Genomic DNA, 26,211 nt, shown 5'->3' on the forward strand with positions numbered 1-26,211 from the left:
CTGAAAATGCTGACGTACCTCCAGCTCAAATCATGCAACTCACAGCGCATAAGAATGTCAACAATATCACCCACTACGCCACTGTCTCACAGAAGCAGCAGCTAAAAATGTCCACCATCATGAGCAACATTAGCTCCGACAAATTTCACTCTCAGCTAGATACATCCACATCAGCGAACACAATGAACATTCAATTTCCAGATGAACCCCCAAATAGTCCCTTAAGTTCACTGTTTGGCGCTGGTACAACAATAACGGGTGGTATACTAGAATCCAGGGCTCAAAATTAGCGGTAGTCCCGCGTCCACAGACTGCCAACTTTTCCCTGGGGCTACCAAAACCTATAAAATGGTAGCCCACACGGACTACCAAAGCCTGGGACATGAAATTACTTAGTTCGACATGATGTTGATCGCTGTGAGATGACCGACGCTGAGAGTCAATTTTCCAATGAAATATCATTATCAGAACTGATGTACTTGGATGACAGGCTCGGGAAACGATGGCCAATGAAATTCATTTTCGTAGTTATTATATCACAATGTATCAATTACAATTAAACACAAAATTATAAATAGCGTACCTTGTACAAAACCAAACACTCGACTTGGCCGACTTCATCTGAGACATGTCAACATGAGTATTATGAATTATTTCCGACGAAAAAATCTTCATTCAAACATGGGCTACCAGACCTTGTCACTGGGCTACCCACTTCAGAAAATGTGAGCCCAATTGGACTACCAGGGAAAAAGTTAATTTCGAGCCCTGCATTCAATATTGCCATCAATCCTCCTAAATCCGACAACGCAACCGAAAGTAAACCAAAGAGAGAAAACGTATTTACGTGCTCGATTCAGATAGCGATTCAGAGTATTGAAAATATTGTTCTTTGAAGTTTCATTGTTGAATCCCACCATATTAAATTATCGTTATGAAACTCAAATTTTCCTTTTTAATAGTTTCGACAAGTTATCGACTATATAGGCACGCAAGTAAAGAGAATTTTGACAGATAAATTTGCTTTCAAATGTTTATTGTTACTATTCAAAAAATTGTATGTACATCGAATTGATCAATAAATTGTTAAATCGTACTCTCTTCAAGTTTACGTGTTGTCGACTCTGTTCCCAATCTGCTCACTGACAACGCTTCCTAAAATGCTTAGAGTCCAAAAAGTACCAAAATACGTGCTTTTCGTACTGATCTGACAGACTGCTACAATATCCAGATCGGGTTTTTTTTGGATGTATGGGAATGATTGTTCTACCATTTTAACGCTGAAAACCAGCTGATCGGGACGTAGGGCAAGCGGGTCACAAGTAGGTCAATGTTGATGTTCTATGGACCACATGACTTTTTAAAGGGTTCCGTATATTTTCACATATGAACAGCAAATATGAGTTCCTTCAAATTCTACTGCCCAAGTCTACCAATCGTTTAAAAACTCTTTGATAACGTACACTTATCGGTGAATACAACACTAATAACTAAATAGTGAAATTTGACATGATATTAATTTATCAAAACCCATCTTAAATCGAATGGCATTGCCCCTATGCGGACTGATATCATTGAGTGAGACGTCGCCCATCACGCCTTTTCAAACATCGCTGTAACATTACACAAGAAAAAAAGGATCGTTTTCTGCCGCTTTCGCTCATGATACGGAGAGTCCCAACAAAAAAGGTCATCAAATATATATGCTTGTATGATAAAGCGGTTATTTACACGAAGTTTGGTCGATAACGCGTCGTATTCTCGAGATGTGTCCGTATCTTGACTAGTTGCTGTGCAACTCGTCAAAAGACCGTGACGGACACATCACTCGAATACGATGCGTTATCGACCAAATTTCGTGTAATAACCCCTAAATATATCTCGTTTTGTACTCTCAAACTAAACTGACGTATTAATGTAATGAAAGTTCAGCCCTTGTCATTTACACATACACTTGATGGAATGAAAATACACAAATATGTGGTCAAAACCAAACCAAAACCGACAAGAAGTATCGAGTTCTTATGATACAACTTGGACGTGCTTTAAAGATCCTACATGAAATGCCAAATACATAAATGTACATTCAACAGTAGAAATTTAGATAGAAAATTAAATAAACATTACTTATCTCTTTTTCAAATCACAAAATGACACACGATACACAGTAACGTTAACAGTCTGCTGACAATATGATACACGACAAAATACAGAGAGTTATATATCATGATAGACATGACCAGTAAAAACACGATTGAAACTAATTTAGGATAATTGGATGGTGAAATAATGTCTGTTTAATCTGCAGACAATGTAAGCTCATCTGCTTTTCTCTTTCAGTTATATACTTGTTTTTATGAGTAATTCGTAATATTGCAAAATTCAGCTATAGGGCTCAAAACAGTGTTGAGAAATTTGATAAATATGAAGAGCCAATTATCCCGAATTAGTTCCAATCATGTTAAAATGAATTTGTGCGGATTCGTTATTGTATGCCATTGACAGTTCATTTATAGCTATGATAAACATTAGATCTTCGCCAGAACAAGAAACATGTCCAAGAAACAACAAATTGCTGAACATTAGATATTAAGACAGTAACATTTATTTTTGCAAAACAGAAATAATATCATTTTGATATTACAGTGTACACAAATTACGATCTGTCCTCAAAATTCATTTACCCTCTGACCGGTCGCTCACAAATAAATCTGACTTCCGCACTGCAGTCGTTATCATTCAGCCCAGACGGTGACAGGTCACAGCAGTCTTCCTCACGGAAGATACCTCCATTATCGGGCATGTCCGGTGACCAAGAAATCAAACCATTATATGCACTGCCATCAGCCCACTTATACACTCCTTCGGTCTACGGGTGATAAAATAAACCAAATTTGTTTATCAAACCACGCAACACAAACTTTATTGAATTTCATACATTCCTTTTCACACTTTCGTTAGTGGCAATCAATAGTAAATGGCATGTGAGAGTATTCACAGGTAATTCAAAATTTCTGCAGTTGTGTTTCTTAAAATTCGTCTGAATTAATACAAAAGCTTTAAAGGCTCAAGCTGACTTTTGTACAGTTTAAGGAAGCACGGGGGAAATGACGACTTTTAAAGATTGAATTAAGGGAAAAGCAAGTGGAACGATTAATTTCAAGCTTCTAGCCTATAAACTTTCATCAACAAGTAAACACTGCCTAATAGGTGTGGTGTTATTATTGCATATTCCGAAGAGGATAAACAGGTACAGAGAAATCTCCGTAACTAAAGCAAAGCTGTAGGAACACAGACTATTTTCATCTTCGCAAAAGTATGCTCAGGTAGCACATAGGGGGTATAATATTCCTTATGGCTCATAACATTGCAACTGATAAGGCATTGAATTATTATGTAACTCAGATCATACCATTTGATCATTTAGTCCAATCCACAATGTAGTAGAAAATCCTTGGACGAAATTCAGTTCGTTGATGTCTTCAATTTTGACGAGATCTGACTCAGTCCCTCTATCCCGACAAAAAGACTTCGCATCGTACCAAGTTTTCCTGTCTATACTCAGGAAATAGCACTTCGATTGGTAAGTCTGGGAAAAGCATCGACATTCATAAGATCCCTCTGTGTTGATACACTGCTCTGTACAGTTGTTCAGTCCGCTCACGGAGCACTCGTCTAGATCTGCGTCAAGTACAATTTTATTATCATTATTGTAGATGTGTAAACTCTCCGAAAATACTTCCAGTATGCCTTCTCAATTGCAAGGTATCGTCAAGCTGGTGAAAATCTCAAAGAGATCTCTGACTATGTGATCGTTGCCTGGTCCATGTTATTTCATGGTTTCCAAATAAAACTATTATAACTTAAATTATAGTTCTTCTTACTCGCCTGTCGCAATGTCAATCATACTTACACTAGAATCGTCGTATTAAAACCATTATACTTCAGTGCGCTTTTTATTATCAGAGAAACCTTCCTTAAAGTGCTGGAAACTAACAATATATCATTCTTTTCTCATTGGCAATTCGGAAAACTACACGAGGTTTTATGTATGGATGAATATTATTACACATGTAAGAGAGACGAACTTTTTATTTCTACAAACACAGTAACGCACGCACACACACATACACACGTGCGTACATACGTACATATGTATATAGATACATATGAACATAGATACATACATACGTACGTACGTAAATACATACAGACACAGACACATACATACATATATATATATATATATATATATATATATATATATATATATATATATATATATATATATATTATAACATTATTTTACACATAATGTTGTTACCTATGTGGCTCTTCATAGTACTTGCAAGATATGTTTGCCCTGCCTCCTGCCGAATTATCGGGTGTAAACGAAGAAATTAATAATGCCTTTTTATGGTGCACTAACCTGCGTTCATATGACCGCATTTTGCGAATAAACCATGTTATAGTTTACCATTTTTTATGAGCATTTGTGCAAGCTACAATTTCTTTTATAATCTCAATGACAACACATTTATATCGATGTGTTCTCACCTTTGCATGGATCAAGAGAGCTCCATGTTCCATCAACGCACATTGAAGTCGACACTTCCGATACATAGCCATGATGACATTGGAAAGATACTACTGACATATGAGCAGTGGCATTGTCAAATACATCTCCATGGGTAATATTGTAAATAGAGCAATCTGTGAAAATAATTCGCAAGACAATGGGTGAGAGCAGTATCGGAAGCACAGCACGTTTTTTAAATAATAATTTACTGACAAATATGATAATGTTTGTCATTTTGATATATCTGATAGTCTTCTTCGTATAATAATTCTATATTATTTAATACCATGCTGCCAACTGTTGTATAGCATAGAGGGACTGTGATAACATGATGGTACACATGTGAATGTGTATTGATCTGGTGTCACTTATCTCTTTCAAGACTTAAAGTCAACACTAATGAGTCCATATACTGTAATACAGTGTGATTCATTGTACTGACCGGCTTACTTATTAGTCGTGTTCACAAAGTTATTTTGGAAAACAATAGATATCTCATAAATTTATTGCACCAATAGAATTCTACTACTCACAAAGTCGTATTTCAAGCAAACATTTTATTTGGAACCCTCTAACATTTCATCCATGTCACGCACGTAAATTTTTTGAGGAAGAGAAATATAATACCCAAGGAGAAAATGCCATGAAAACAATCAGGGAAGTATACGTGTATGCTTCGAAAGTGAAGGACTTACATTTTGGCTCAAACTTTCCTAAATGAAACTTTCAGCCCTACTCTTACCCGATCAAGAATAAAAATCAACGGTCAAAATGCAAATTTTCGGTACAAATTACAAAGAAACAAATTACCTGACATTTACTGATACTTGAAATGCAAAATGGCTGGCATCATTGTGCTAATTCTACTGGGAAAAATGCAACTGTCGATTTTTGAAAAACTAAAACGGTGAAAATATTTATTACTCCAAAAGCTTAAAATGAGCTCCTAAAAGTAATGGATCAGAAGAGAATTATAAAAGTTTGGGAGTCCGAATATCTGTCCCCGACGCGCACAAGATTTAAATGTACAACATCCATCGAATAAACTGTTGTACATTCCTCAATACAATGAATTTCCAACGTACATTCAATTAATCGATTTCTGGCACATTCTGTTTGTACTCACTACACGCCATTGCAGTCCTACAGGGTCTCTGTTCTTCTGCATCATCATTGTTACAGTCTTTCCCGCCATTTCTCGGTGCAGGGCTGTCACACTGTCGATATCTCGTTCGCATTCCCCAGCCACATGACTTGGAGCATGAACTCCACTCAGACCATTTGCTCCAACCACCGTCTTGTATTAACGAAAATATATATACTATAAATAATGAAGACGTCTTTTCAGTAAGGCCCAAGGTTGGCTTACATATTCTTAAGAAAGAAGGTTTGAAAAAGTCTGGACAAAGAAATGCAGGTAAAATATACAGTCTTCTATTATTCCATTTTAAATTTACTTACCTATCATACATGCTACACTCGCGATATCGTTAGACGATAGCATTGATAACTTGCCCCACTCAGAAGGATGACACGACAAGAGAGACCTCTCATCGCCATTGCAGTGTACGCCACCAACGACAGACGTCAATTCACCATTAGTTGTGTAGTTACCAAAAGCTGTTATTTATAAGCACAACGGGAAAACCTGTCACTTACATTAAGTGCGCAAAGTACTTACAAGAACAGCAATGGATGGCAACATTGATCAATGTAGTAACCTGAATGTGGTCACACCGGGTATTCCATTTGGCGTATCAATTATCACATAATATATATACAATATAATAGAGGACATATCGCATTGCTATTATGCAGATTTTTCTAATAGTTTTCTCAACCCTTTGAGCGCCAATGTCATTTCTCCTCCCCTTTATAAAATATACCCGAGTCAATTGTATTCAGATTTTTGCCAAAGTTTTGATAAAAACCTTGAGCTAATAAAATATGATGTCCATTTGGTCAAAAATTATCAAACATTTTCATAAGAATTCATAAAAATTGGCAAAATGTGACAGTAAAATTTTGGTGGGAAAAATTACAGCACTCAAAGGGTTAAAGAATATGTGGGCTAAGATCAATTTTACAGTTGTTCTGACCAGTGTTTCTACGCTCTATTGGGTGTGAATGGTTGGTCAATCATGAATGATCTCAAAATAGTCACCACGGAAACACAAATAAGCAAACATACAAATGAACCGTGACGACAAGATTATCCAGCGGGGTTATTGAATGTAATCATCAATAAAACGAATCGTTTGAAGTGGAGAATCTATTAGCTTATTAAAAGTCCATACCTGAGAAAGCTCCGGCAAATCCAAGTTGACGACATGACACAGTAGCCGCACTCATATCCCACGATTCACCATTGATTACTCCCCAGCGTCCAGCAATCGCACTGAAAATTTCAATGAAACCTTCTCCCACGCTTGGCGATCCAGATATTCGAACAGGCACTGTCAAAAGGAAAACATTTAACGACCACATACAGTAGGAAAATATCAGGGACTGGCAAAAAGTACATACACATAGAAGGACCATAGACAGTACGACAAGGAGTTTGTAGGATCACTTCATTATCAGACTTATCTTTAAAGATTGGGGGGTCGTAGGAACTCCGCTCACAGGTTGCCAGGGATCAATACGACCACTGTAAACAATGCAAACATGTTTGTTAACAATAGATATAGTAAAATTTAAATGTTTTAGCTATATTGACGCGATGAATCTAAATATCATGCATGAAATACATGTAAAAACAAGAAAGTCACACTCATGCAGTTCCCGACGACCCTCCTCCCTTTAAACAGAAATATTAGTCGATAGACAATATTTGAATACTGAAGATTGACAGAAAGACAAATTTGGATAGAATATCACTAACCGAAATTGTATGCAGTATGTCAGATCAGACTGTTAGCCACATTATGTTAAGACTGCACGCAGTTCATTCCCGAAGTCGTCTTTGATTGGGTCATTTCTCCTTCAGAGACTAATGTTTTAGTTCGTTAATTTACATGCCGTTCATATTTAATCCAAAATCTAGCAACATATTTATATTCCGATTGCAGTTTCAGAGGAAAAGAAAGACAGAAACATCTCACGATCTTTTTAGAACCTTGGTTAATTCCGATCCATGGCCTTTTCGAGCCGGGTTTGAAAGCGGTGCGTAAATCCTGCAACGTGAGGAATTTATGTATCCTTTTCCTTAATGAAGGTAGCATGCACCTCAAAACGAAAGACTTATACTTAAGCGCAAATCTTCCTCAAGGAATCTTTCGACTTCCCTCTTTCAAAATCATGAATAAAAATTGGGGACACTGTGCAAATTTGTGTACTAGAGGAACAAACTTTACTGACCGCTATCTGCATTTGAGAATTACTGACCGCAATCCCCGTGTTAACTCTATTGAGAAAAATAAAATTTTCGATTTTCGAAAAACTAAGACGGTTAAAGTTTTTTTTTGCACCAAGATCTTTCGAAAGGAAGCCCGATAAGCGGTAGATCAGAAAAGAATTGTTAAAGTTTGGGAGTCATGTTATCTGTTCTGGAGGCTCATTGCACCTTCATCCCAATTTTGCCCATTTCAACTAAATATATATTGGTACAGTGAAAGCGCACAGCATTTCATGTTGTGAAGTTCTTCGAAGTAAAGGTGGTAAACACGGAAAACATTGTACTGAAACTACAAATTAAACGAGTAATTCTTAAGGTTCCTCCTCGAAGCCAACATATGTTTACATAATTGCACTCGATCCATCCATAATTTCAAGTCAAATCATGATTAAAATATTAAGATATGATGTATATAATTTAAGAACAAGACAATATCACTCGACAAAACCTGTAACAGGATGCGTACAGTTTCTCAGGAGATTACCTGTTTTCAACTTCAAAGCGAGCTGCTGTTCGCTGTCCCCTTGGCAACCGTTGTCTATGTTTTGTGTTCCTCCATATCTGCAGTATCTCTCACGAGATATTACATCTGCCGGTGGTGATTCAGAATAAACTTCACTCCACATTGACCATGCTGCAGGTGCAACCACATAATAAAACAGCAAAGTGTTAAGAAGACCTGATCTGATGAGATGGCAAATGTTGTACCTTTCTCAATAAATAAACATTCACACATAAGCATCAGGAAGCCTTAAAAGAGAGCACCATTAGCCAGGTGAGAATCATTAAAGCTCCATAAGCTGTATCTTGTGGCTATTTTTTCAGAACTTTTATTTTGTGGTTTCCCCTTACACTTTCTGCATTGAATCCCTAAACTGTAATTTAATGCCAAATATTTGGCATATCAACACAACCTATATGAGTATAATCTCCATTGTTATTGTTGAAAACTGTATTCAAGTCCGGACTAGAATTCATTTGTAAACAATAAACAATGATCATTTCACACATACAAGCTGTATTGACGAAAAGAATACTCGAAATTTCAGCATGACAAACGGATTAGGGTCAGACACGGTAGTTGATATACAGAAGCAGAATACTGAAAAACGTGCCATAAGTTACAGCTTATGGCCCTTTAAATTCATTTGACTTGTCGCTATTCTCAATGCACAACTAAATACGATAACGCCATGGAGAAAGATTTCTCATCCAGAGCCTTATAGAATCGAAGCGTTGATCTGTTGTTCAATATCATAATGTATTTTTCTCGTTTGGGTTTTTTTATTTTACTGTTTTCTTGAACTCATAAGATCCAATTAGTAATGAATATATCAAAACTGATATGTATTAATAATTACGTGCAACGATTCTTAAACACATCAAATTGACGGCGATAACTTCCTGTTCAATTCTGTGTTCTTCGTATATGTAATCCTATACATTTGCTCTTTGCATCATCTGTCCTGGTCTGCTAAGTTTTAAGTTTAATGAAATGTTTTCGTGTCAACGTCAAAGAAGGACTGACATTATTGTGTAGTCCTACACATCCGAAGATTAGCCTAAGTTCTATCGTCAGAATATATGTCACTCACGTATGTAGGCAGGATAAGCGGATATTTTATGACGTATCTTCAGATATTATAACAATAAGTACATGACAGCTATAAAAGTATACATATCTTACTTGGACAGACGCCGACATAACATTTTCTGTAGTCTCTATCGTGACCTTCACAATACAAATCATTATCTGTTGAAGACGATTCTTCGCATATTCTTTCTCTTTCCTGGTATCCCACACCGCAGGTCACAGGACAGTTGGACCAAGATGTCCATGTACCCCATTCTGGTATATCTCGTGGTACTTGTAAAGAATAAATTGTTCACTTGTAAAATAATTATGCAATATACATATACATTATACATTGCACACGCAATAATTACAAAACGCATATTTTGATTCATTAAAATCATTAATGTCTTCAAAACTGCTATCATTGTTTTATCTTCACTAATCGAATCACACGATCGGATATATGTTCAATTGATGACAAAGACTCCTTGAAGTCTGTTCTTTACAATGTAATCAAGATGTCTGTAAAAGACGTACCAGGTATTTCACAGGTGTCTCCATAAAAATCCTCTTCTGCACGACATGCGCAAGTAAACTGACTTGGAGTTGATACACACCAGCCGTTGTTTTTACAAGGTTCCTCTGAGCACGACTCCATTAAACTGTCCTGAAATGTATGTATAACAAAAAAGCTTATTTTCATGGGATTCAATTCGGCATTCGGTGTTAATTAATTTATCAATGTGTTAAATTTTGTACATGACGCAACATGTACCACTGAACATGTATTATGAAAAATCTAACCAACGAAGTTCATTATCAGCAAGTTTCATAAAGTCATGAAGGCTTGAACGTTACATGTCTTTTCCGTCGTCGTCTGAAAAAACTCCATGTCGGCTTGCCCTACAACAATCAATCGTCGTAGAGTTTCATGGAGGTCCAAGGAAGTATGCTTGCCACAGATGAGCATGGTCTAAGCAGTATGAAGGGTAGATATTACATACCTTGGTCGGAAAGACTGTTTCGAAATCATCCTTTAATGCAAACATCGCACCTGGGTGATATTCAGTGTCCCGAAGAGTGTTGTGCAAATAACACATACGATAGAATTCGATGTAGCTTACTGCTTTGCATGATTTGTAGTGACGCATACACTGACTAAAACACATCAGGGGATTGTAAGAGTTTGACGTACTGTGACCAGAAATCTCTCCGATGTAATTTTTTGTGAAATCACTCCAACCATATCCAAGTAATGAAAAAGATAGCGCTGACTGAAAATTCAGAACGAGTAAGAGGCGTAGTAACAGATACTTTGGCATTTTTCCATGTGCAAGAATGACGGCTTGATGAGAACGACATGCAAGCATGTTTTAAATGGTTTAGACTAAAGTACGCAAATATTATCCAAAGGCTTCAGGAGAGTAATAAAATCGTTTACATAAATTATGGTAAACTGTAAATGCCTGACTGCATAGCAATTACATTAAAATGTTTCGGAAAAAATAATTAAGAGAAAATAGCAATTGATAACAATACAGTAGCTCCCAAGATAGATTGATATATTCTAAAATTAGACAAAGAAAATGGCTAACAAGTGCAAAATATTGAATCAGAAATGTAACTATATTATGATGGTTATTGCAAATATCCTATTGCTTATTGTTTTTTGAAGAATTGGCGAGTTCCTTTGGCTTTAATGCAAGTGTAAATGATGTTTTAAGTCAAATGTTATTCCAAGGCAAGGTAAGATAAACTCATCTTCTGCTCCAATGATACGCTAGGATCAAGATACACAAAAAAATGTTTTCATCTCGATGCTGTGAAGCCTTTTCCATGTCTGCAATGTTCTTCGACTTTGTAAAAGCTAAATAGTGAGGTTAACTTAACCTTAATGGTCCCTTAGCGTGTTTGAGAAAGTAACATCTGTGCACCCATTTGATTGATACAACGAATTCAAAAAGTATCTGTTGAGTCTTGTTTGAGCGGTATCATATTATTCTATGATGTTAAGATGCACAAGTGAGACAGTTTATTCTGTGGAAAAGATTAAGCGTTCAGTGGTATCATTCAATCGCACCCGGAGAAAGTACGAAGTACCATATCTTGGAAATGCATATGGTACTAGAGAGAATGCCTATACAAAGAGCTTGTAATTAGTCATCGCCCGAACGAGAATCACATGTAGACAACGATGAAAAAACGGTCTATGTTTATTTTCTATGGAACATTACATGTTTGATTCTGACAAAAAAGTGTAGTCTGATTCGCCATCATGTGTAAATCTCCTTGAGAAAACACGATATAAAACCATTATTTATTACTTTGGCGTTGAAACTTTTATCCTTATTATATGTGTATGTACTTTATTAATTATTCAACAATATCATATACATTATTTATTCTTCGGTGTATATAAAGATCTTAAAAATCCAATTAACACATATAATCTTTGTTTACTCTCTGTACTGAAATCGATCATCCTGAAATAATTTACTCGATATAATATTTAATTAGAAACACAATGAAGTCATGCATACTCCCTAGCTAAATAATGCCGCTTTTGCACCAGAGAACATTTTCCATTTCCTGCTGCTATGAAAGTTGCAAATGAATTTTTAGTCTCTTTTATTGTTGATTGCAAAGAATAATCGTAAACTCTCCACCTGGAAGACAAGCGACTTAAAATTTAATACAACCAGCAAACATACTAGTACTCAGCGCTGACTGTATGTGCGTCAGGCACAAAAGATGGCAGGCAATAGGACCGAGGGGACTTTAAGGAGTTCCCAGGAATGCACCATGAAGTCATACCTGTTATGTCAGTGGTACGATCACATTTTGTAACGCATAACTAACATTAAGTTGATCGGAACACTAAATGGTCCCACCCAAAACATTTTGAAGACAACAACAAACTTTATCGCATTGAAAAACTATCATCCCTTGAATGTTATCAATGAGATAATTGATTAATTTTTATGCGTGTCGTTGCAATGTATATAAGGGGTGATACATTTTTAGCGAACAAACTTGTGTGTTTACAGAATTCATATTAATTTTTATTTGCCTGTGCATCTAACCGTAAGTCTGCACTTACAGCCTTCTCACGTTAATTCATACTAATATGGATCATGGAGGGGCAATGTATCGAATGAAGGTGCTGTATGCAGTGAAGCCAATTAAATTTGTCGTGGATTTTTCCTGAGCTATACATAAATGTATCATGCACAAACCTTTTTGTAACATTTAAGAATTTCCAGAGATCACGTACTGACTTTAGTAAACCAAATGATGTCATTATTATTTGGAAGTACTTCAGAGAGAGAGAGAGAGAGAGAGAGAGAGAGAGAGAGAGAGAGAGAGAATTTCATTCAAATCCTATAATCAGTTCTAGGATTCATCCAGTCATCAGAAGTTTTCGGAACTTTATATCAATCCGCGATAGATAAGACAGATTGGAATAACAAAGAACTTGTATTTTGAACGTTTGACGTTAGTACCACAAATAAAGTTCGAACGGCTGTAGATATGAAATTGTCGTTTCAAGGTTTTATTTCTCTGGACTCCAAAAATGTTATTGTGTAGCAAAAGTTATTGGGACCACAACAATCTTATTTTACGAGGTAAGTGACAAATGACAGTAGACGTTGACATATCATCGACAGAAGATTGTGTTTCAGAAAATAAGTCTACTATGATCGCCTTAGTAGGTCAACAATAGCATACTCAAGTAAGTTACGACGATTATAGCAAATTTAGTAGTTTGAATAATATTTGTTAGTCAAGAACTTTATTTTACAAAAGATCTTTTACATGAATGAATGGCACCTAGAGATAATATGTAGACGCAAAACATTTAAAAACCTTACTTAAAAAAATAACAATGCATATCCCAATAAAAACCTTCAAAAATTACAAAGTTACTGATAATAATATATTAAGTATAAAAGCGAACGTACTATCTGATTTGTGGCTGGGACTCTATATTTTAGATTGAATCATGTGATCATGCCCAGCTGAAAACAGTTGATATATAGTACAAAGAAAATTAATCCTCATGAGAGACGAGCGAGTTTGTAAACCACCTATTTCAAGAATTCAAGGTGTTCAGTAATGAGTTAAACTAAACTATAAGAGAAGTGTATTAAAGAATGATCGTGGTTTCGTGCCTCTGACGTATGGAACTCAACTCTCTTGGTCGTTTCACAGAATGGTTGAACGTAACTATTATGACTAGTAATGTAACTGATTTTGTCGCCAAATATATATCTGAGTTGAATTGCGAATTTGTGTCATTAATATATATTACATCTTCCACATTCAACGTAAACTAGCTAACATACTAGTTGGAGTCCAAAAAATGTAGCTACGGCTATTTGTGAAAGTATTCTATGATTTACAAACACATGTCGTAGAGCTGGCTGAAAAATGCAACATATTGCTTCATTGATCAAAACATCTGCTCAAGTTCTTTTGATGTCAAACAGATAACAACCGGCCCATTTAAGGGCTGCTATACGTGAAAGTAGAACTACAGATGTCATAAAAATGCATATGAAAAATCCTCACAAAATTGATTCGATTTTTCCATTCCACGTAAATACTGAACAATCTGAGTACACACTGCCCGAATATAACCTTGATTTGAAACTTTCATCGAAGGTTTGGGCTTGGTGCTTGTCCTGGCATGGATACTTTTGTGGACAAATACGGTACATTTCACAATGACAACTATGGCAACAACTAATATGCTTTATTCAAATGCTCTACGTAAACAAACTGGCACATGTTTCACCATGAAACATTTAATAAACGTTTACACTTTGATACACCCCATGGCAGGAGAAAGATGAATATCGTAATAGAGGCAATAAGAGCGATTCTTAGTTACAATGTTCTAGCCCGTGTAGTTACAGCTCTGTAAAAGAAGCACTCCTTTCTTGTAACAAATGTGCAAGAAAAAAAACTGAGTTATATCATAGTCTTCTTACTGGTTCCATGATGCTTTTCGAGGAAGTTTACATGGGTAAATGATGGCATTTGAAGCTAACGCTACCTTGGCCGATACATCGTTGCCGATCAAAGCACAAGCTATCAAACTTGTTTTGGCTCCATGAATTGTGTAACTAGACAGTGTGATACAAAAGAATACGACAACAACAACACATCTTTAAGAAGAGTTTCAAGTAGAATGCGCCTCGGAGACAGATATTCGGACTCTCGAATTTTTACAATACTCTCTTGGCCTACCACTTGTGGAGACTCATTTTGAAGGTTAGTTTTATGGACATCGGGAATTTTCTTTTCCCCATGAAGATAACAAAGGAAATAATTTTTATTTTGAATTTCAAATCTAGGTAAATATTAGGTAATATATTTCTCTACTACCAAAACTTGTACGGTGGCCCTTGGTTTTTATTTTTGAATGTTAAAGAGAATTGTTGAAAGTTTGGTAGACGAAGGTTTAAGCAAAAGTTTAGGTTCTTCATTTCGAGTGGCGCACTACCTTAAGAGGCACCAGCGATGCATTATGGGATAAACGGAAAAAAATTTTGCTGAATAATGAAAGGTGATGTTGAAGAATAATTAGACATTTATTTTTCTTCAAATTACTCTGCAACAAAATTCATTTTTTAATGTGTTCAACGTAAAACATGCTTTGTCTCAAGATGTCATTTAGCTTCTGATTGGTTGATCACAGACAAATTTTATACTTGCGTCACATTTGTTGTCATTAAGCCCAGAAGGTGACATATCACAGCAGTCTTCTTGGGCGAAGATACCACCATCATTAGGGTTTCCCGATGACCAACTAATTGCACTGGGATTGTACGCACTGCCATCAGCCCACCTATAATCTCCTTCGTTCTGCAAGTGTTAAAATGAAACCAGATTTATTGATACTTTCCTGTTCATTCTTTCAAGAACACGTGTTTCATAGACTATCCTGCATTTAAATTTGAATTCATTGCCATTTGAACGACATGTACAGAAAAAATTTAATGACAAACCTGTCAGTACAGAATATGATAAATATGTGTAAACTATACACCACTCAAGTGATTCGTGATGTTGATACTTCAGGTAGAACGCGCCTCGGGAAAGATAGTCGGACCCTCAAAGTTCTACAATTCCTTTCTGATCGACCACTTGTGGGGGCTCATTTTAAAGCCCTACGAGAAAGAAAAACTTTCACCGTCATATCGGTAGTTTTTCAAAAGTCAAAAATTTAATTTTCCCCCTTAGAGTTAACACAGGAATGGTAGCCATTTTGAATTTCAAATATCGCACAATGTTTGTAATTTGTTTCGCTAGTTCCAAACTTTGCATGGTGATCCTGAATTTTGTTGTTGATTTGGTAAGAGAATAGTTAAGAGTTTCATTCAGGAAAGTTTGAGCAAAAGTTTAAGTCTTTTACTTTCTATGCGTATACTACTTTAATCAGGTATTGTATTCGCACATGACTCAGTTAACATACCGCCTTATCATTCAGTCCGATCCATGCATAAACAATAAATCCTTGAATGAAGTTAAATTCATCGAAGTCCTCTATTTTGACGAGATCCGACAGACTCCCTCTGCTTCGACAATAATTCTTCGCATCATTCCATGTTTTTGAGGTTTTACTTGGGTAGTAGCACTTCGATTGATAAGTATGGGTATCGCATTGACACTCATAAGATCCTTCTGAGTTGATACACTGCTCTGTGCAGTTATTCAGTCTGCTGTCGGAGCACTCGTCCAGATCTGCGTACAGTACAAAAACTATTTATCACGCATATTTATCACCCCTTAACTCTTAACTCACACATGTTATAACCCTTATGCCAACTAAAGGACTCGGCAAGAGATTAAACGTGTAAAAGTGATCCTTTATATCTTCATCGACTAACTTATATAATGTCAAGGCTTTCAAGAGAAAAGCATGTTCACACAAGTCAATTCTGATGACTTTTCCTGTTGCATTTACGATGACAGTGACACTATATCTTGTGATTAGTCCACAATAGAGTGTGATTTTTTTAGTTAAGTCGCGAACTCGTAGTGTTAGTAGCTGCAAGTTATTCTGCACGTAATAAAGAACATATTATTTTATCAATGTCGACCAATGGGAAACTGCAATGAGTTGCCATGGATATAATGCCACTCATACATTCGATCCCTTTAGGTATCACGCCTTCTTAGTTTATACACGATAGCTCAGTCATATGTAGGCATTCTAACCTTGGCATGGATCCAGAGAAGTCCATGTTCCATCGACGCAGGTTGAATTCAACACTTCCGATATATAGCCATGATGACATTGGAAAGATACAACTGACATATGAGCGGTGGCATTGTCAAAGACATCTCCATGGGATATATTGTAAATAGAGCAATCTATGAAAATAATTCACAAGACAGTCTTTAAGGAAGGAAAGGTCGAGAGCAGTACAGGAAGTGCATTCTCGATCAAATTTAATATTCGTGTAAGTCACTAACAAATACAGAATATTGGCCGATCGATAAAATTGTAGGCCTTCCCATAAACATGAGTGTTGCACTATGTGAAAATATGAATCGCTGTATAAAGGTCACAGCGTGGTTAGGTTCTCTCAAATTTGCAATGTGTCGAACAAGCCAACAGCATACTGACTCATATGGAACACACTGCGGTTAGAGCACATGATCACATAGTCATGATATTCGACTGACAGAATCGGCAAAATATTCCAACATAATTTCCATGAGTTCAATAAAAAATAAAACATACACTATAATATGTCTTCCAATAAAGAACCATATGGTAAACATACAATGCCATGATTCATCCAATAAGTCCTATCATTCCGGATAATTTCTCCGTTTGTCGCTGGAAACACGAGGTGGCCTTCGAGGCGGCCAACCTCTATCGCTACAATCAATCAGCTACAAAAGTCCGGCGATACCAACGAATGATCATTTACATAGGTTATTAGCAAGGCCACCGATTCTTATGAGTTTTGTTTCATCCGTCTTGAAGAAGAAATATCCCCTCTACAGAAAATTGGATTTTGAAAATCGTTCAATAAATGCATTATCTGATAAGAGAATTCCGTAAATAAACATATTTATCCTGATCACGTACTTTGCTTTTGGTTTTGTACGTTCGTCCTACAATCTACAGTTGGTTTTTCGTCCTAAAACTACAATATCGAAAGATTAAAACATTTATGACTAACATTACTTCACACAGCCAAACTTTTGTCAACCAGTCGTGTTTAGAACGTTGTTTTGATACAGTGCGGGTATCTAGTAACATTAACTTCGCCCATACCAGAAAATCCTCCTACACAAAGGTGCTAATTGCGGTAAACAGTCTATTTAAAGCCCCGAAACAGATCATTAATGAATCTCTTCAGTACATATCGTTAGGTTTGTTGTAAGAGAGCAAATATGCCAGGGAGCAGAAATGCTACAAAACTTTTACGCTTAAATTAATTGTGACAGATTCTTTCAAAGTAAACTCGCGTGCATTCTTACTTTCAATGCATTCCCAACATTCATTCAACGACAAGATTTCTGGCATTAGATTTTACTCACTACACTCCCTTGCAGTCCTACAGGGTCTGTGTTCTTCTGCATCATCATTGCTACAGTCTTTTCCACCATTTCTCGGTGCAGGGCTGTCACACTGTCGATACCTCGTTCGAACCCCCCAGCCACATGACTTGGAACATAAACTCCACTTAGACCATTTGCTCCAAGCTCCGTCTAGTAATAATGGAAGCAGAGAGTAAAATCATGCCGATGTATTCTATCTCAAGCATCAGTTAGTTAGACTCCAGCATATTGTTAATAGAAAAGAGATTTGAAAACAGCTTGATAACCAAAATGGAAAGTAAGTGGGTATTCTCACATTCCTGGCCACTGGGAGTGCGGGATCGACGGTGTTGAAAAAATCGATCCCACACTCTCAGAAAACGTCCCACACTCTGCAGTATATAATACACGAGCTCTGATACGATTCTAAATAGCCTTTCGTTCCACGCGCAAAGTATTATCCAATGGCACAAGAGTAACACACGGACCGGAACTAAAAATTAAGCAGGTCAGAGTACGGGGGCAGACGACAGCATTGTCATGATTTTGGATAACGTTGTACGTGACCCGAGACGGTGACAGACTCACAAAAAACCGCACGAATTTTCCAAATAACTGGTGAACATAGGCTAATTTGAACATATGGCTAATTTTTTCTGTTGGACAGCAGAAGTTGAAATATGGGCAGCGGAACTCGCCACAGAGTTCGCGTGTAATTGACACGGAATACTGTAGATGGCCACGAAGTAGGATAGTCGCCTATACAGTGAAACATTCAATGTTTCCAGTATTAATTTAACTCATTTTGTGGTCATGTGAGAAAAAGAATCTCACACACCAAGGACCTGGAATCATATTTCTCACATTCGTTGGATATATTTTGGCAGGCTAGTGTGAGACAAAATATCCCCAACTCTTGTGAGAAATCTGATCCCAGGTCCTTGTGGATGTGAGATTCTTTTAGTCTTCCACTCACCTACCACACAGGTTACACTTGCGATGTCGTCAGACGATAGTATGAACACTTTGCCCCACTCAGAAAGATGACACGACAGAAGAAATCTCTCATCGCCATTGCAGTGTACGCCACCAACGAAAGACGTCAATTCATCATTAGTTGTGTAATTTCCAAAAGCTGTCGATTGCGAACAACAAAAGTTGTGATAACCCTTTTCAAATAGCACGAAAGAACTCACGAGAACAGCGATGGAAATTGAAATTGGCCAATGTAAGAGTCTGCAGGTGGTTACACAGCGTAATTCCTGATTACATAATTAACATAGAGTGTAACCTTGTACATGTAATATCACTCTACACGAGTACCAGTTAACCTGCACCTTTTCCAACCATCCCAGAACCAACTCACCCATACCAACTCGCCCGAAACCAATTTGTACTCCGCCATTTTGTTTCCTGTTGTGGATGTACAATTTTAATTCCGATAACTATGAAAGCTGGAAAACAGCTGAAAATTTTGAAAGAAGGCTGATCGTTTTTTAAACCATATTATTTATATGAATCTTTTTATGTTACTATTACGGAGAGTACATACAAATTTACAGCACAGGGTACGTGGAATATACAACACCACATATCACTAGATATATTACTAAATGTACATCTCAAACAACGGGCGACTTTGTACCGGTCTAGTTTGAATCGGGCGAATTGGTCCTGGGCTGGTTGGAAAAGGTGTGAGTTAACTCTCATTCAGCTACTCTCTTTCTTTCCGTTATTTAGTGACTTAATTGCTCTTTGGTGATCATTTAAGAATATATGTTCAACAAGCATAATAGCGCGAACGCACATGACAAAAACTGCGGAACCGATCAGTGTCATTCTGCATTTCTTAAGAATCACATTAACTTTGAGTGACATCCGGTAACTCAAAGTGTTCTGTTGCATTAAATATTCTTTATGGTGAATGACAAGGATTGTCATGATAATGACAGTGATGGAAATTGAAGTGGCCCAGATAAGGACTGTCATCGTGAAGAACACAAACAATTGCAGATGGAGAGTCCAGCAAAGTATTAAAAGTCCATATTACCTGAGAAAGCTCCGGTAAATCCAAGTTGACGACATAATACTTTAGCTGCACTGATATCCCAAGTTTTATCATTGACTACTCCCCAGCGTCCAGTAATCGCACTGAAAATTTCAATGAAACCTTCTCCTACGTTTGGCGATCCAGATATTCGAACAGGTACTGTTGAAAGGAAAACATTTAACGACCACATACAATAGAATAATGACAGAGGTTTAAAATACGTCAGGGGGATCTGAATATTTCTTTACAAGTCAAAATGGCATTAAGTAGATAACTTTAGACTGCGAGAAACATTTTTATTAAAGCAGCTCTGTTTTAAGGTTGTTTGTCGGTCTCTTCTCTTCAGTAGGAAAGTAAATCCTTTAATGACTAGCAATCTATCTATCGACGATTATAAAATCTGATTTGCTTACCATAAATGCATTGATATCATAAAATTGCTTTAATATTTAAATTTTAAAGCTCTTTCACTTGCAATAAAGCTGGTCAAAAATGCCGCAGCTACTCGTGGAATAGCGGAGTCTTAGGGTTGCTTCTTGAAACCATCACTTTACCCAATTTTCACGCGATCCGTCCATGCTTAGAAATCAAGACGTTGACATCAAGATAAGATGTATAACAATTACAAAAAAGCAATATCACTCGACAAAACCTATAACTATTTATCTGATGCGTACATTTTTTTCAGAAGAATACCTGTTTTCAGCTTCAAAGCGAGCTGTTGTTCGCTGTCCCCTTGGCAACCGCTATCTATGTTTTGTGTTCCTCTATATCTGCAGTATCTCTCACAAGATATTACATTTGCCGGTGGTGGTTCAGAATAAACTTCACTCCACATTGACCATGCTGCAATTGCAACCATATGATACTATGTCGTCAAATGAATTATATTTCTCAATTGGGTAAATACATTTTGAACACAAGAAACATGTAGCCAAGAATGTGAGCAGTTCTGTAGTAGTTTAGTGATAATTATCGCACCTTTTCATGTTAATTATGACATGATTGGTGATTATTGGCGAAACTTTATTGATGAAATAATTGTTGAAGAATCCTTGAATAAGACATTTTGTTAGGTGAAATCCATGATTTAGTGATTTCAGTGGCCTTTTATGGTTCAGTGATGACAAAGAAGGAATACAGGGTCGACTTGTTTTAATTGGCGCATTGTTACACTGAAAGCGATTAACCCTTTGAGCGCCAAAGTAAATTTTGTCGCCATCATAAAATACATCTCAGTCGATATTTTTCAGATGTTTGCCAAAATTGTGAAAAGCAGCTGTAGCCAATGAAATGTGATATTCGTTTGGTCCAAAAGTGTCAGCAAAATTATAGAAAAATCCATGGCAAGAGAATATAAAACTAATATTTGGTGGGAAAATTTACAGCACTCAAAGGGTTCATATGCAGGATTACATGACTGCTATGTATGTCTTCCATTCATTCGTCAATATTATCAGTGTACGGTATTCAAGACACGGCCAAAGACTATTGGTTGGTGTTTCTCATCCTAGGTCTCTAAAAAACGACGAAGTGAATTGTACTATTGTTTTCATTTTCTATAATATGATAATCAGTTTTCTTTTTTAAACCCAACTGCCACAAATAAAACATTAAAACCGATATGTTTATGCCCAACGATAATTCTGAAACGCATCAAATTGACGGCAATAACTTAACTTTTCAAATCTGTCTTTTCGTATACGTGATCAGAGATGTTAACATTTTACATTTTCTTCAGTTCATCGTCATTTGTAGAGGAATTTTGTCAAGTAAACGCCGAATAAAGGGCTGTCGCTGGCAGTATAGATTTACCCACGCGAGTATGGCCATCGGTACTATCGCCAGAATATTTGTCACCAGCGTTCGTAGACCGGACAAGCAGATACTGCATTACATATAATCGCAATCATACCTATCCGTAATCTATAACACAAGGTCAAAATTCGTAATACACTAGTTGTAAACATAGACACAAAACAGCACAGAACAGACTGTAAAGCATCGGTACACACAACGAAGTCAAATTCATGAAAGAAAGATATATGGACCTCTGGGCATATTTAGATATGACAACAGATCATAACGTTAACTACAAAAGCATGAATAACTTACTTGGGCAGACGCCAACATTACATTTCCTGTAGTCTTTATGGTGACCCTCACAATACAAATCATTATCCGTTGAAGACGATTCTTCGCATACTCTTTCTCTTTCCTGGTATCCCACACCGCAGGTCACAGGACAGTTGGACCAAGATGTCCATGTACCCCATTCTGGTATATCTCGTGGTACTTGTAAATAACAAATGGTTATGCAATACACATATACATTACATATGCAATTATTACAAGACGCATCATTTGACTAATTCTCATCATTGACTTCAACATTGTTATTATTACTGTACCTCCACTCTTAGAGCCACACTACAAATTATTTCCAATGAATCCCAGACACCTTGGAGTATATAGTTAATAATGTAATCAACATATCTGTAAATGACGTACCAGGTGTTTCACACGTGTCTCCATAAAAATCCTCTTCTGCACGACATATGCAAGTAAACTGACTTGGAGTTGATACACACCAACCGTTACTTTTACAAGGTTCATCTGAGCACGATTCCATTAAATTGTCCTGGAATATTCACAAAAAGCTTACTTTTGCTGGATTAAATTAAGTCAGCATTAGGCTTTTTAATTACCTTACAAGTGTGTTCAATTTTGTGTATGATGCAACGTGTACAATTGAACATGTATTAGCATAAAATCTAACCAATGGAAATAGTGTAAGACAACGTATCTACAATGAATGTGAAAGATAGGTTCACTTCTAGCAAGTTTCAAAAGGTCACGCAGGCTTTAACTTTACATTTCTTTCTTATTGTTGTTAATATTTGAAAATAAAAGATGGTGGCTTGATTTATGGCAGTCAATCGCCGTAGAGTTTCATGGCGATCGAAGAAACTATGTTCGCCACAGACGAGCAAGGAATAACCAATATGAAGGCTAGATATTACATACCTTGGTCGGAAAGATTGTTTCAAAGTCATCCTTCAATGCAAACATCGCACCTGGGTGATAATCAGGGTCTCGAAGAGTATTGTGCAAATAACACATACTATAGAACTCGATGTAGCTTACTGCTTTACATGATTTGTAGTGACGCATACACTGACTAAAACACATCAAGGGATTGTAAGACGTCGACACTCTTTGACCAGACGTCTCTCCAATGTAATTTCTTGTGAAATCACTCCAATCATATCCAAGTAATGAAAAAGATAGCGCTGATTGAAAATTCAGAACGAGTGAGAGGTGTAGTAACAGATACTTTGGCATTTTGCTATGTGTAAGAATGACGGCTTGACTAGAATGACATGTAAGCATGTTTTAAATCGTTTAGACTAAAGTACGCAAATATTATCCTGAGGCTTAATGAGATTAATAAAATCGTTTACATAAATTATGGTAAACTGTAAACGCCCGACTGCATAGCAATTACATTAAAATGTTTCGGAAAAACTAATTAAGAGAAAATAGCATTGGATAACAATACAGTAAGTCCCAAGATAGATTGATTTATCTTCTGTACAAAGACAAAGAAAATGGCTAACACGTGCAAAATATTGAATCAGAAATGTAACTATATTATGATGTTTATTGCAAATATCCTATGAATTTACTCGCTTATTGTTTTTTGAAGAATTTGCGAGTTTGTCTGGCTTGAATGCAAGTGTAAATGATGGTTTAAGTCAAATTTTGTTCCATGGCAAGGTAAGATAAACTCATCTTCTTCCCCAATGATACGCTAGGATCAAGATACACAAAGAAATGTTTTCATCTCGATGCTGTGAATCCTTGCCGTGTCTGCAATGTTCTTCGACTTTGTAAAAGCTAACGAGTGAGATTCATTTAACCTTAATTATCCTTTACCGTGTGTGAGAACGTAACATGTGTGCATCCATTTGATTGATACAACGAATTCAAATAATATCTCTTAAGTCTTGTTTGAGCGATATCATATTATTCTATGATATTAAGATGCACAAGTGAGACAATTTATTCTGTGGAAAAGTTAAAGCGTTCAGTGGTATCATTCAATCGCACCCAGAGAAAGTACGAAGTACCATATCTTGTAAATGCATGTGGTACAAGAAAGAATGCCTATACAAAGAGAGTGTTATTAGTCATCGCCCGAACAAGAATCACATACATGTATTGACAACAGATGAAAAAACGGTCTATGTTTAATTTCTATGGAAAATTACATGTTTGATTCTGACAAAGAAAAGTGTAGTCTGATTCGCCAACACGTGTAAATCGCCTTGAGACAACACGATATAAAATCATTATTTATTACTTTGGCGTTGAAACTTTTATAATATTTATATGTGTATGTACTTACTAATTATTCAACCATATCATATCCATTATGTATTCTCCGGTGTATATAAAGATCTCAAAAATCTAATTAACACGTATAATCTTTGTTACTCGCTGTACTGGAATCGATCATCCTGAAATAATTTCTCAATATATTTAATAAGAAACACAATGCAGTCATGCATACTACCAACTTAATAATGTCGCTTTTGCACGAGGGAAAATTTTCCATTCCTACTGCTATCAAAGTGGCAAATGAATTTTTAATCTCTTCTAATGTTGATTGCAAAGAATAATCACAAACTGTCCCCATTGAAGACACACGACGACAACCAGCAAGCATAATAGTACTCAGCGCTGATTGTATGTGCGTCAGGCACAAAAGATGGCAATAGGGAGAGCTATAAGCAGTTCTCAGGAACGCACAATTAAGTCAAACCAGTTATGTCAGTGGTACAACCACATTTTGCAACGCATTGCTAACATTAAGTTGATCGGTACGCTAAATGGTTCCACCAAACCTTTTTAAGAAAACAACGAAATTTATTGCACGAAACATTAACATCCCTCGAATGTTATCAATGTGATATTTGACTCATTCTTATACATGTAGTTGCGCTTTGTTTAAAGGATGATGCATTTGTAGCAAACAAAGTTGTGTTTACAGAATTCGTATTAATATCTATTCGTCCGTGTATCAGTCCGTAAGTATCATGTTAATCTATACTAATAGGGATCACGGAGAGGAAACGTTTCGAATGAAGGTGCCGTATGCAGTGAAGACAATTAAATTTGTCGTGGATTTTTCCTGATGAGCTTTACATATCTTGCACAAACCTGTTTGTAACATTTAAGAATTTAGGCCATTCCATTCCTAAAGATCACGTACTGACTTTAGTAAACCAAGTGATGTCTTAATAATTTGGAAGTACTTCAGAGAGAGAGAGAGAGAGAGAGAGAGAGAGAGAGAGAGAGAGACTGATTCTTGGATAAATCCTGTCGTTAGAATTTTACATCAATGCGAGCTAGATAAGACAGATTAAATTACACCCAAACTTGCATTTTGTACGTTTTACATTAGTACCATGTGTCAAACCATATCTTACCAAGTTCGTACAGCTGTAGATATGAAATTGTCTTCTCAACTCTTTTGTCTCTCTCGACTCTAATTTGTCCAAAAATGTTATTGTGTAGGAAAGGTTATTGGGACAAGAACAATCTTATTTTACCAGAAAAGTCACAAATAACAGTAGACGTTGACATATCATCGACAGAAGGTTGTCTTTCAGCAAATCAGTCTACTATTATCGTCAAGGATAGCATACTAAGTAGCTTACCACGATGACAACAAATATGGTAGTTTGAACAACTTTTGTAATCTAGAACTTTATTTGTAGAATCCTTTTACATGAATGAATGGCACTAAGAGACAATACGCAGAAAAACATTTAAGAAGCTTATTTAACAAAGTATTGATGCATATGCCAAGAAACCCTTCAAAAAGTACAAAGTTACAAACAATTATATACCAAGGGCACAGGCACACGTACTGTCTGATTTGCGGCTGTGACTGAAAATTTTAGACTGAATCATATGATCATGCCAAGCTGATAACAGTTGATAAATAGTACAAAGAAAATTGATACTTATGAGAG

At 36.5% G+C, this 26,211-nt stretch overlaps 1 protein-coding gene and 1 long non-coding RNA gene across 2 annotated transcripts; both read right to left on the reverse strand.

Moving 5' to 3' along the window:
- Positions 1 to 1,022: 1,022 nt before the first annotated feature.
- LOC139147173 (uncharacterized) lies at positions 1,023 to 10,917 on the reverse strand. The gene is made up of 10 exons (XM_070718096.1): positions 10,557 to 10,917; positions 10,090 to 10,219; positions 9,664 to 9,843; positions 8,461 to 8,610; positions 6,877 to 7,035; positions 6,041 to 6,199; positions 5,706 to 5,876; positions 4,558 to 4,713; positions 3,413 to 3,681; positions 1,023 to 2,869 (listed from the first exon to the last, which is right to left on the reverse strand). Exons 1-10 carry the CDS (start codon positions 10,872 to 10,874, stop codon positions 2,681 to 2,683), a joined length of 1,881 nt encoding a protein of 626 aa, XP_070574197.1. The 5' UTR covers positions 10,875 to 10,917; the 3' UTR covers positions 1,023 to 2,680.
- Positions 10,918 to 20,863: 9,946 nt separating this feature from the next.
- On the reverse strand, positions 20,864 to 22,810 carry LOC139114259 (uncharacterized). The gene is made up of 3 exons (XR_011547835.1): positions 22,679 to 22,810; positions 22,283 to 22,462; positions 20,864 to 21,013 (listed from the first exon to the last, which is right to left on the reverse strand). It is a non-coding gene; the product is annotated as an uncharacterized lncRNA (long non-coding RNA).
- Positions 22,811 to 26,211: the final 3,401 nt, after the last annotated feature.

This window comes from Ptychodera flava, chromosome 2 (genome assembly GCF_041260155.1).
Source record: "Ptychodera flava strain L36383 chromosome 2, AS_Pfla_20210202, whole genome shotgun sequence".
In the NCBI taxonomy this organism is placed as follows: domain Eukaryota; kingdom Metazoa; phylum Hemichordata; class Enteropneusta; family Ptychoderidae; genus Ptychodera; species Ptychodera flava.